This window comes from Zonotrichia albicollis, chromosome 20, assembly GCF_047830755.1.
Source record: "Zonotrichia albicollis isolate bZonAlb1 chromosome 20, bZonAlb1.hap1, whole genome shotgun sequence".
In the NCBI taxonomy this organism is placed as follows: domain Eukaryota; kingdom Metazoa; phylum Chordata; class Aves; order Passeriformes; family Passerellidae; genus Zonotrichia; species Zonotrichia albicollis.
This window is the reverse complement of record NC_133838.1, coordinates 9683256-9694360: the sequence shown is the minus strand read 5'-3', so window position 1 is coordinate 9694360 and position 11105 is coordinate 9683256. Positions and strand designations below refer to the sequence as shown.

Here is an 11105-nt window from a genome sequence, read left to right as displayed (position 1 = left end):
TCTCCCCACGTCAGTGCTCCCACACTGCCACAGCCAAAAGGGGCCCCTCCAGGCTCGGATGTTCCACGGTCACTTTGATGACTATTTTTGCATTCCCAGCCCTGCCGGCGCTGTACTAATGCTTGAAAGGGCTGACATGCTCCTTGCAGCCATGCCCAGCTCCCAGTGGCCTTCCCCTGCTCCATCCCTGCACACACAAAGTCCTCAAGGGCTGCGAGCCATGGATGCATTCGGGGGGGAACAGAGGAGCATGGGGGTGAGAAACTGAGAAAGACCAAAAATTCCATCCATTTCCTAAAGGAGAATCTGCACTGCTGACCGGATCCTGCTCCCATTTACACCAAGCAAGGCTGCCTGGATTCCCACAGGGATAACCAACCCCCACCAGCCGGGCTCTGTCCCCTCTTCCTGGCCAGGGGACAGGCAGGGATCGGCTGTGAGCGAGGGAGGTGACATGAGGGGCTGGATGTCACAGGATGGAGATACACCAGCAGTCCCAGCACCAACTTGCTCTGCAGGTTTGGCACAGGATGGAGGGACCAGACCGACTCCTCCAAGACACCCCAACAGTCTGGGGGAAGGAAGGCAGCAGCAAGAGGGAGCAGCCAGACAGGGGCCCCCGAAGCTCTGCTTGCCTGTCAGGCTGGCTGGGACCATGGCTGCACAGCTCAGCACTCAGCCGGGCACGGTCCTCACCACCCCTTCGGCAGGATGGGGAGGGGGAGCCTCTGGATGAGGAGGGGTCCTGGGCCTGCCCCGAGCCCTCCGCAGCAGCGGGAGAACGCAGGATGGCTGGCGCCGCCATCCAGGGGAGGCTGGAGGGGCTGCGGGCTGCGCCGCTCTCCCCAGCGCCTCGGGCAGCCGGAGGTGGGGATGCCCGCTGGGAGATGGGGACCCCCTCTCCCCCACCCACCGGGGAATCCTGGCGGAGCCGAGCGCCGCGGCACCGCTGAGACGCCCCCGGCCATCCCCCGGCTCCTTCCTCCCCGGTTCACCCCCGGACACCGCTCGGTGATGCCGGATGGGTCCGCAGGTGCCACGTCCCGCTCCCGCGGGGCCGGTTCCGCACGGCTCCGGTGCCTCGTTGGTGAGAGCCCCCCCTCCGCACCGAGCATCCCCAGGATCCCTTCCCGCACCCCCCCGCGCTGGGCACGGCGGAGCCCGGGCACCGACCCCCGCTCTGCGCTGGGCACCCCCGGGGCCGCCCCCGCCGCTCTTACCCCGCTGCCGCCTCCTACATCCTCCGGCGGCTCCCGGGCGGTTCCCCGACGGCCCGGCTCGGCCGCCCCCGGCCCGGCTGCTCCCGGCGCGGCTCGGTTGGGCTCGGCTGGTCCCGGCTCGGCCCGGGCCGGCGCCCCGCGCGTGGGAGCGCGGCGGGCGGCAGCATGCGAGTGGCGGCGGCCCCGCAGTGCAGCGCGGGCGGGCGCGGAGCGGCGGGAGCGGAGCGGGGCCGCCGCGGCGCCGCCAAGACACGGCGGTGGATTTTCCCCGGGAGCCAGAGCGGGCGGCGGCGGCGCAAAATGGCTCCGGTGCGGCTCTGCCGCCGCCTCCCGGCGCCCCGGGACCCCCGGGCGGGGAGAGCGGGGGCAGCGGCACGTGGGGCCGGGGAGATGCTGTGGGGGCGAGATGAGTGGTACCCACCCGTGGGCATTCCTGCAGAGCCAGACTGGCACTCAGACAAGGGGTACCCACCCGTGGGCATCCCATGAGGCGCCCTGCAGAGCCGGACTGGCACCGAGATCGGGGTACCCACCCGTGGGCATTCCTGCAGAGCCAGACTGGCACTGAGACAAGGGGTACCCACCCGTAGGCATCCCCTGAGGTGCCCTGTGGAACCAGACTGGCACCGAGACAAGGGGTACCCACCCGTGGGCATCCCCTGCAGAGTCAGACTGACACTGAGACAAGGGGTACCCACCCGTGGGCATTCCTGGAGAGCCAGACTGGCACCGAGATAAGGGGTACCCACCCGTGGGCATCCTCTGGATCACCCCAGGGAGCTGAGGGCACCCCGGGACTGTCACCCACGCCTGTCCACGGGCACACAGCCTGCCAGGGAGGGGACAGAGAGCAGGGACAGCCCTGGGGTACTGAGACAGCCTTGGGGTAGTCCCTGAGTGACAGAACAGGCCCGGAGTGCCAGGACAGCCCCGGGGTGCCAGGACAGCCCCAGGGTGCCAGGACAGCCCCAGGAAGGGTGCAGGGACAGCCCCGGGCAGGGTGCAGCCCCCGAGGCCCAGCCTTCCCCCAGCAGACCCAGGGCCACCCCGCTGCTGCCTGCCCACTGAGCCACTCACACCACACCCTGTAATTTGATCATAATTATAATAATAATAATTACAGCGAGCGCGGGCTGGAAGTGCAGGAACAATAACCTGGGTAACACCCTGCACGGTGGCGGGAGCAGCGTGGTGGCACAAGCTCCATCCTGGTGCCAAGCTGAGTCCAGAACACCTCACCAGGCCCTGCCCCGTGCGTGGGGGGACGTGACCCAAACAAGAGCCCTACGTGTGTTTTCTATCAGTGCTGTCCATGTCCCAGTGCTGTGATTCAAGTACCAAGGTTTTCCCACTGAACAGGGCACCCTGGCAGAGCCAGAGCTGGAGCTGGGGCTGTCCCCACTCCTGGTGTGCAGAGAGCCCCCCAAAAGTCCTGGTGCCCCCAGGAAGGGATCTCCAGTCCCAAGCCCACCAGGCCCTGCAGCATCCTGCATTGCCGACACGGCTGCTCCTGCTGCAGGCGGGGAGCAGAGCTCTGCCCCCTCCTTCAGCAGTTATATAAAAGGATTAAAATTTAATAGGAACTTCAAAAGGGGAAGAACTGGGTGGTCGAAGGCAGCTGGCCTGGGGCCGGGTGTGGAGCTGAGGCACCTTGGGACACGTCCCAGCTCTGCTGAGCAGCAGCACTGCGGCACATGGAGGCATCACCCAGCCCAGCCATGGGGGCAGAGTGCCCAGGCAGCACGGGCAGCACGGGCACCCCATGAACCCACTCTGGCTTCACTGAGCCATGCTGTCCCTGGGTCACAGTGGGCACAGAGTCCCCATTCCCCAGGGTCAGGCCTTGCCCAGCACCCCCACCTCTCTGCTGGCATCCAGGCAGCCTTTAATGATTGACCACGCACAGGCACAGCATCACCCACCCGTCCTGGTGCCCACTGCCGCCCTGCCCATCCCATCCCATGCCAGCTGTCCCCAGACATCACATCCCCTCACATTTCCTTCCATGCACGTGGGTTACAGTGTGCTGGAGAGCAACACCCCGAGCTGGGGGGCAGCTGATGCACCCCTGGCCCCCAGCACACCCAGAACCCCCCCGGCTGCACAGCAGCGGCTCTGCCCTCCCGCCGGTGCAGCACCGGGGCTGTGCTGGCAGCAGGAACGAGCCAGGGCTGGGAAAACACTATCTCCCGCCCACACACCGCCTACGGCCGGCCCCGAGCCCGCTCCGCCGCCCCCGCCGCGCCGGGGCTCACGGAACGGGGGCGGCGGGTGCGGGGTGGGGGCAGCGCCCAGCGCGGCCACCTCCGCATGGGCAGGGAATGGGGCAGGGGGCGCGGGTCAGCAGCCCCCGGTGCAATATCTACCCTGGGACAGGGTCCTGCTGCAGGAGCAGGGCTGGGCTGCGGGCCAGCGTTACCCCATATCCAGCCCTCCCCGGGGCACAGAAACTTCGCGGTGAGGGGCCAGCCAAGGAGCCTTTGGTTCGTTCATTTTTAATCCTGGCCAAGAGCAGGAGGGGCGCAGGCATGAGGTTTGGGGACATTGCAGGACAGGATAGGGGGACTCAAACAGACCCTTCCACAGCCCAGCTGATGGCATGGGGGTCTTGGGTCATGCATGTCCCTGCAGGATGGAGACCCCTGGGAGATGACAGCAACCACTGAGCATCCTTCACCATTCTGCCTTCCTACACCCCTCTGTGGCTCAGCTCCCATTGCTGGGTGAGTCCCTCTTGCAGTGCCAGTGCCGCTGTCCCAGTGCCAGTGACACCCTTCCAGTGCCAGTGCCAGTGCCACTCTCCCAGTGCCAGTGCTGCTCTCCCAGTGCCAGTGCTGCTCTCCCAGTGCCAGTGCCACCCTGCCGGTGCCTGCAATGCGGGGGGCAGGATCTGTGCTGGAGCAGGAGCTGCCGGAGCGTGGGAACGCACAGGGAGCAGAGCGGGGTGGGAGGAGGGGAGCGCACGAAGCCGGAGCTCCCCCCACGCTGCTCCCGATCCCTCACCTGGCAACAGGGACCGGGTCCCAGCGGGAATGTGGCACCGGGGCAAGCGGGGGCAGGACCGTGGTGCCCACCCCGCTAGGAGGAGGTGAAGGAGGATGCTCGGGCACCGGGAGCTGGCCGAGGCGGGGCTGGCGAGGGCAGCACCGCGGTGCCCACCGTGCTAGGAGGAGGTGAAGGAGGATGCTCGGGCACCGGGAGCTGGCCCAGGCGGGGCCGGTGGAGGCAGAGGGAAGCACCGGCCGATCTTGCGCAGGGTGCGGTGCAGGTCAGCGCGGAAACGCCGGATGGAGAAGCAGTAAATGACGGGGTCCAGGCAGCTGTTGAGGCTGAGCAGGGCCACACTCAGCGTGTGCAGCACATCTAGGGTGTCCGGGGGAGCACAGAGAGGGGCAGAGGGCCGGCTCCCCACCCAAGGGGCCAGTGTCAGGTGGTAGGGGGCTACACAGACCACAAAGACCAGCAGCATCCCCAGCACCATGGTACGGGCCTGCTGCCGGTGCGAGCCTGGCGAGGCAGCAGCGGGCACCGAGAGTGCCCTGGCGATGGAGGCGTAGGTGCCCAGCACCACCAGGAAGGCGGCAGAGAAAAACCCCACCATGGCGTAGGCATAGCCCCGCTGCCGCCCGTGCTGCTCGAAGCAGGCGGTGGTCCCGGCGGCCGTGGGGAAGGTCTGGTGGGTGGCCAGGGTGGGCACTGCACAGCCCAGCCCCAGCAGCCAGGCCAGGGCACAGGCCAGGGCGGCACCGCGGGGCCCCGGCAGCGGCAGCACCCGGCGCGCCGCCCGCACGGCGCAGAAGCGGTTAAAGCTGATCAGAGCCATGAAGGTGATGGCGCTGTAGGTCGCCAGGTAGTAGGCAGCCCCTGCCAGGCGACAGGTGGCCTCCGAGAGGAGCCAGTCCCCCCCAGCCAGGTAGTAGTGGATCCAGAGGGGAAGGGTGAGGTTGAAGAGGATGTCAGCCAGCGTGAGGTTGATGAGGTAGATGCGGATGGCCTTCCTCACCTTGCCGCTCTGCAGGAAGACCAGCAACGCCACCAGGTTGCCCGGCAGCCCCACACACAGCACCAGGCAGTAGGTGATGGGCACCAGCACGAACTGCACCGGGTTGTTGGGCACACACTCGCCAGGGTGTTCCACCAGCAGCGTTCCTGGCACTGAACTGTTCATCCCGGGCTCCTGCAAAGATGGAGACAGTCAGGGGCAACCCTTGGGGACAGGGGAGGGATGTTGGCCTGGACAGGGCAACCTCTCTGGCTGGCAGTGCTGGGCACTGAAGGCAGAGCCCTGCAGAGATGCCATCATCTGCCAGAAGGGCTCAGCTCACACAGGAGAGGAGGAGACCCCAGCTCTGTCCCCCCACACAACAAGGGAGCCTAGAGGCCGCTGTCAACTGCCCATCCAGAGCTCCCAGGGAGTGGCAGGCACAGCTGCAGCACGGCCAGGGGACAGAGCTGCAGCCCGAGGCACCCGAAGGTGCCACACTGGCTCCAGTCAGCAGCTGCAGGGCTTAACACCTCCCACACAGCACGTGCCTGTGGGGCCACCCACCCCAGCCCTCTCCCAGCACCCCAAATGCCCAATGGAGCCAGCCATGAGGAAGTCACTGACTGGCTCAGCAAGCTGCAGAGTGCAGGAACCCAGGTAGGGACAGGGGGTACAAACACAGGGCCAGAATCCCCCCAGGCCCCCCAGTCCTGCACAGCGGGATCTGCCTCTGGTCCTGGCCATGGGAAAGCACACCGTGCTGCAGTGGCTGTATCCAGGGCTGCAGTTACTTCACCTCCCATCACTGCCTGCCCACACCTCGCCAACAAAGGCACTGAGTCACCAGCTGGTGTTTTCCAGCACAGCAGGGCTGGATTCGGCACGCACAGCACCCAGCCCCGGGCTGAGGCACGGAGAGCACGAGCTGCTGAGCCTGGGGGACCTGAGTCTGAATCCCTCAGGGGTCCCCTTTCCCTCCTCCTTCCCCATCACACACACAGGGAATGCTCCATCTCACCCACACCACGATTGTTACTCACCTCGTCGGGTCAGGCAGGAGCGGTTCTGTCCCCTCTGGCTGCTCCTCACTGTGACCCAGCCAGGCTGGGGATGGCTTTAAGCGCTGGGGAGGCAGGGGCTGCCTGACCCCCACCCACCATCCCAAACCCCCCTGTGTTAGTGCCTGTGGCACAGCAGCTGGAGTGGGAGAGCACCTGTGTGTGTATGTAATGGGGAATTCCCTGCTGGAGCCACCCTAAGACCCCCCTGCGCCGGCTGACGGGGCTGGGGGCACGTGGGAGTGGCCAGAACTGGCCTGGCTGACCCCCCCTGTGTGCCCCCAGCCTCATCTAATTCCAGTTCCCAGGGCCCTTCTCCCACCCACGCCTGCATGAAAGCAGCAGAGGGTCAAGTTTCTGCAGCCAGCAGCTGGGGAGAAGAGGGATGCCCCAAAGGGATCAAAGCAGGAATCTGCCTCCTCCTGCCTCTTTTGTTGGCTTCAAAGCTGGTTTTAAGGGGAGCAGCCCTGCAGGCCCCCCCAAGATCTGTGAGCGTCTGAGTCGCTGCTTTGTGTGGCCCTGAATTTTGTGTGTGCTCCTTTGGGACACCAAAGATGTCACCCTGAGGTAGGTGACACTTAAATTCAGGGGTACAGGGGTGTCTTACACACCCCTTGTTCATCCCAACAGCCAGACTCCCCACACAGCCCCCTTGTTGGGAGACATTTCAGGTGAGCTGTGGTTCATCCTGAGCGTGCTGTGCCCATCTGGGGTGGCAGGGGGTGGCTCCCTGTGGGAGCAAGATCCACAAAAAGCACATGCCTGCCTGGGCACTCTCTCCTGTCACTGCCTGGGTGTGCAGCAAGGGCCTGACACACTGTTGGGGGGCTGTGGGATCCCACCCCAGATGGGCTCTCCCCGCTGTCCATATGCCTCTGTGCCATCTCCTGCACCAGCTCCCACATGTCCCCAGGCCTTCTGTTCAGGCATTGTCCCCAGGGACTGGGTCCTCCAGCCCCAGGACATCCCCTCAGCCCCTGAGGCTTAACATGGGGGCAAGGCAGAAATAAACAGGGAGGCAAAACATGAAAAACAAGAGGTTTTATTCCAAAATTTGAAAGAGAGCAGAGCCAGCCCCTGCTTAGTGTGGCCAAACACTGGAAAGAACTGGACAGCTCGTGCGAGTTCAGCAGTGCCATGGCAGTGTCACAGCAGTGTCACCATGGTGCCATGGCCACCGTCCCACAGCACCAGCCCAGGTCCCACAGTTTGGGGACAACCAGCACCAGCGTCACAGGCAGAGGCAGGAGAGGACACACTGTGTCTCATCAGCAGGGATGCAACGTCGTCCCTGAAAACACCATAAAGGCGTTGCTCCCCAGCAGCCGCGCCGTCTGTCCTTCCTGTCTGTCCTTCCCATCTCTTGTCACTCGAACTTGGGCCGGGGGGCAGCTGGGTACCCGCGGATGTTGAGCAGCAGGAGGAGGCCGAGGGACAGGGTGGCCGGGGCACACATGGCCAGCGGCTCCTGCAGCGCCAGCAGCGTGTAGATGGCACCTGGGCAAGGAGCAGAGTGTGGGAATGGGGGTCTCTGGCCAAGGGTGTCCCCAGACCCCACCATGGCAGTGGGTGCCCGCTGGCTCTCACCGATCATGACGACACTGAGGGTGAAGTTGCTGATCTCCTGCAGCAGCTGGGGCCCAAACGCCAGCAACAGCCCGGCCGTCACCTCCACCCAGCCCACGGCCGCCAGGTACCTGCCCGGCTCCGGCACAAAGCCCAGGTCCTTCAGGGGAAACACCTTGGCAAAACGCACGAACTCCGATGCCTGAGAAGGATGGGAGAGGGGTGAGGCAGCCCTGAGCCTGGGGCTGGGGAAATACAACCCCATCCAGTGTGTCTGCTCTGCCCTGCCCTGCCTTCCTAAGGGGATCAGCTCTGCATCCTAAATAACTTAACCACACAGCCTAAGGGGATCAGCCCTGCACTCCAAGGGATTCTGGGCTGACTCACAATGAAAGGTTCAGCCTTGCACCCAAAGTGCTCCACCCTGAAGCCCTGTAGTCACGACCTGCTCATTCTTACCCAAGGCTCAGCCCCGCACCACAACAGGATCAGCCCTGAAGGTTTCCCCTGGAGCTCAGTCCTGCACCCCAACCTGCTCCTCTCCTTTCCCCTGGAGCTCAGCCCTGCACCCCAACCTGTTCCTTTCCTTTTCCCCTGGAGCTCAGCCCTGCACCCCAACCTGTTCCTTTGCCCCCGAGGCTCAGCCCTGCATCTCAACCTGTTTTTCTCCTTTCCCCTGGAGCTCAGCCCTGCACCCCAACCTGTTCCTTTCCTTTCCCCGAGGCTCAGCCCTGCACACCGAAGTGCTCTTTGCTCTGCCCCCATCCTGCTCATTCCCCCCGGGCTCGGCCCTGTGGCCCCCGAGCCCGCGGCCGCGCTCACCATGTGCCGGTGCAGGTCGGCAGAGGGCCAGTCCGAGACCTTCAGGACGCCCGTGAGGAAGAAGAAGACCCCAAGCAGGACACGGAGGGCGGTGAAGGCCGCCGCCATGGCGGGACGGGCGGGCCCGGGGGCGGAGCGGGGCGGAGCTGCCCGGCCCCGTTCCCAGCCTGGCATCGATCCCAATCCGGCCCCGTTCCCAGCCCGGCCCCGCTCCGTGCCCGGCCCTGCTCCGCTCTGCTTGCTCCCTGCCCGCTTGAGCCCGGCCCAGCCCCGCAGGTTCAGAGACCCCCTCACCCTCGAGTGCTGCCGGGGCAGGGGGTGCTCAGATGTGCAGCGTCACCTCCCAAGCTGTGACAAATCCTCCCGCAGAAACAGAGCTGGAGGAAAAAGGGAACCCCCCCACCCTACAACAAATCCCACAGCTTGGGTTCGTGGGCTCTGTGAGCAGCTGTGATCCATGGCAGCACCTGGGTGAGAGGGGCTGCGGAGACCGATGGCAAGGAGGGCGCGGGCAGTGCTGGGCACAGCTGCGGAGCGGGCAGGAGCGGATGGAGCGGGCAGGAGCCCCTGGAGCGGGCAGGAGCGGATGGAGCGGGCAGCCCATGGAGCGGGCAGGAGCGGATGGAGCGGGCAGGAGCGGATGGAGCGGGCAGCCCATGGAGCGGGCAGCAGCCCCTGGAGCGGGCAGGAGCGGATGGAGCGGGCAGCCCATGGAACGGGCAGCAGCCCCTGGAGCGGGCAGCAGCCCCTGGAGCGGGCAGCGGCAGCAGAGGATGCCCCGGCCTCGGCGGGACGGAGGCGGCCGCGCTCCCCCGGCTCTGCGTCACCGCCCGCGCAGCTCCAGCACCGGCACAGGCCGAGCTCGGCACTGGCGAGCCGGGCCCCAGGGGAGCCGCGGGCGCTGACGTTTGTGTAATTCAAGTGGAAATATTTTTTTAATGCAAATAAATCATGAGAGCCTGAAGTGTTTTCCAGGCACAGAAAGCACGGCCAGCCTGGTCCTGCACCGGCCCCAGCTCGGCCACCAGGTTGCAGGGGCTGCCACAGGCACTGCTTGGACAGGGGCCAGGGGCAGTGACACTATTTTTAATCCTGGCAGCACATGATTCTTCAGCTGCTCAACATGATTTGGAGCTGGGGTTGGCACACCACGCAATGACAGCAACAGGCCAGGGCAGGCTCCAGGCCTTCACGGCTTGGAAGGCTCTTTGGTTAGAAAGGAACTAAAAAATAAACATCAAAACCTGAAAAAGTGAGTGCAGCAGCTCAGTGCGATCAGGGCAGCACACACTGCTCCCAGGATACTGTTCAAGTGTATCTGCTCTCAGTGTCTGATCTTTTATTGATTAGAAGCTACTTAATGAATTATCTGGTAGAACAAGGTGTCAGCAGAGGACACAGCCCACACCAGCACCAGGGAAAACCCATCCTGTCCCTACAGGACACAGGCTGCAGTTTGCTCGTGGCAGGGAGCTGAGGAGATGCAGTTCAGCACATGGAATGCTGGAACAATTTCTCACAGGAAGCAGCCAGTGCTGCAACAGTGGAAATGAGGACAAGTTACTGGAAAATAACAGAATCTGAAGAAAAAATGCTGCACAAGCTGCAGTAGCTGTGGAGACAAAGCACTGAACCCCCAGCCCCTGCAGGGCAGCTATTGAGGATTCACACAATACCACAAAGTCATCAAATCAGAGTGAAACACCTCAGATTGCCCTCAACCAGCACCTGATTGCCTGAGAGAGAACAGCAGCAGCTCCTAGTGCAGCACCAACCCCCCCTGCCATGAGCACTCCCAGGCATTCAGATCCTCTCAAGTGTTTCATACCACTTTGCCACATTAAATTCAATTTATTTTCATGTTTCTAATCTGGCAAAGCAGGTCCCAACCAAATGTTGACAACATTTCGTGCCACTGCAGGAGGAAAAGCTGCTACAATGAGCAGAGCCACCACTGGTGTATTTCAACATTTAAACAACTTGATATTTAAACAAAGGGTTGTATTTAATCAATGACAGCATGAACCACAGTGTATGTGCACAGTGCAGCTGCCAAAGCACCAAGTGAAGCAATGTGAACCACTGCAATTTGTGCTGCAACAGCTAAACCCAGCCCTGCTCTGGCTTCTAGAGAATTAGCTCTTGGCATCTCAGGCTTAATTACTACAGTCAATACCAAGAAAGCTATTAAAAACCAACCAGGCACAGGTAAACATGTGGAATTCTACAATACAAACTATGTAACACAAAAAAGGGAGTAAGAAATGAGTGGAATTTCCAGAAATTTGTGTTTCTCAGACCCAGCCATACCACTCCACACTGACAGACTGCTTATTCACTGAATACCCTCTGGAATAAAACAGAAGTAATTTATAAAAATATTTAAATAGTTTATTTTTAAGAGCTGTATGGTCCTGGTTCCTCTTCATTGCACTCAGACTTCTTTTTCTGCAA

The 11105-nt window shown here is 63.1% G+C and overlaps 2 protein-coding genes across 2 annotated transcripts; both read right to left on the bottom strand.

The window, feature by feature from the left end:
• Positions 1-3668: 3668 nt before the first annotated feature.
• Positions 3669-5388, bottom strand: LOC141731306 (platelet-activating factor receptor-like). The gene has a single exon (XM_074555705.1). The coding sequence runs from the start codon at positions 5386-5388 to the stop codon at positions 4384-4386; it is 1005 nt and encodes a 334-aa protein (XP_074411806.1). The 3' UTR covers positions 3669-4383.
• A 1901-nt stretch (positions 5389-7289) lies between these two features.
• Positions 7290-8810, bottom strand: TMEM35B (transmembrane protein 35B). Its single transcript, XM_074555706.1, has 3 exons — positions 8652-8810; positions 7851-8031; positions 7290-7760 (listed from the first exon to the last, which is right to left on the bottom strand). Exons 1-3 carry the CDS (start codon positions 8757-8759, stop codon positions 7630-7632), a joined length of 420 nt encoding a protein of 139 aa, XP_074411807.1. The 5' UTR covers positions 8760-8810; the 3' UTR covers positions 7290-7629.
• Positions 8811-11105: the final 2295 nt, after the last annotated feature.

Excerpts from the sequence above, each read along its gene's own strand:
- LOC141731306 (XM_074555705.1), bottom strand. The coding sequence starts at position 5,388 with ATGAACAGTTCAGTGCCAGGAACGCTGCTGGTGGAACACCCTGGCGAG.
- TMEM35B (XM_074555706.1), bottom strand. The coding sequence starts at position 8,759 with ATGGCGGCGGCCTTCACCGCCCTCCGTGTCCTGCTTGGGGTCTTCTTC. Across the intron at positions 8,032-8,651 it reads CCGACCTGCACCGGCACATG|GCATCGGAGTTCGTGCGTTT; the intron begins GTGAGCGCGGCC and ends CATCCTTCTCAG. Across the intron at positions 7,761-7,850 it reads CCTCAGTGTCGTCATGATCG|GTGCCATCTACACGCTGCTG; the intron begins GTGAGAGCCAGC and ends CTCCTTGCCCAG.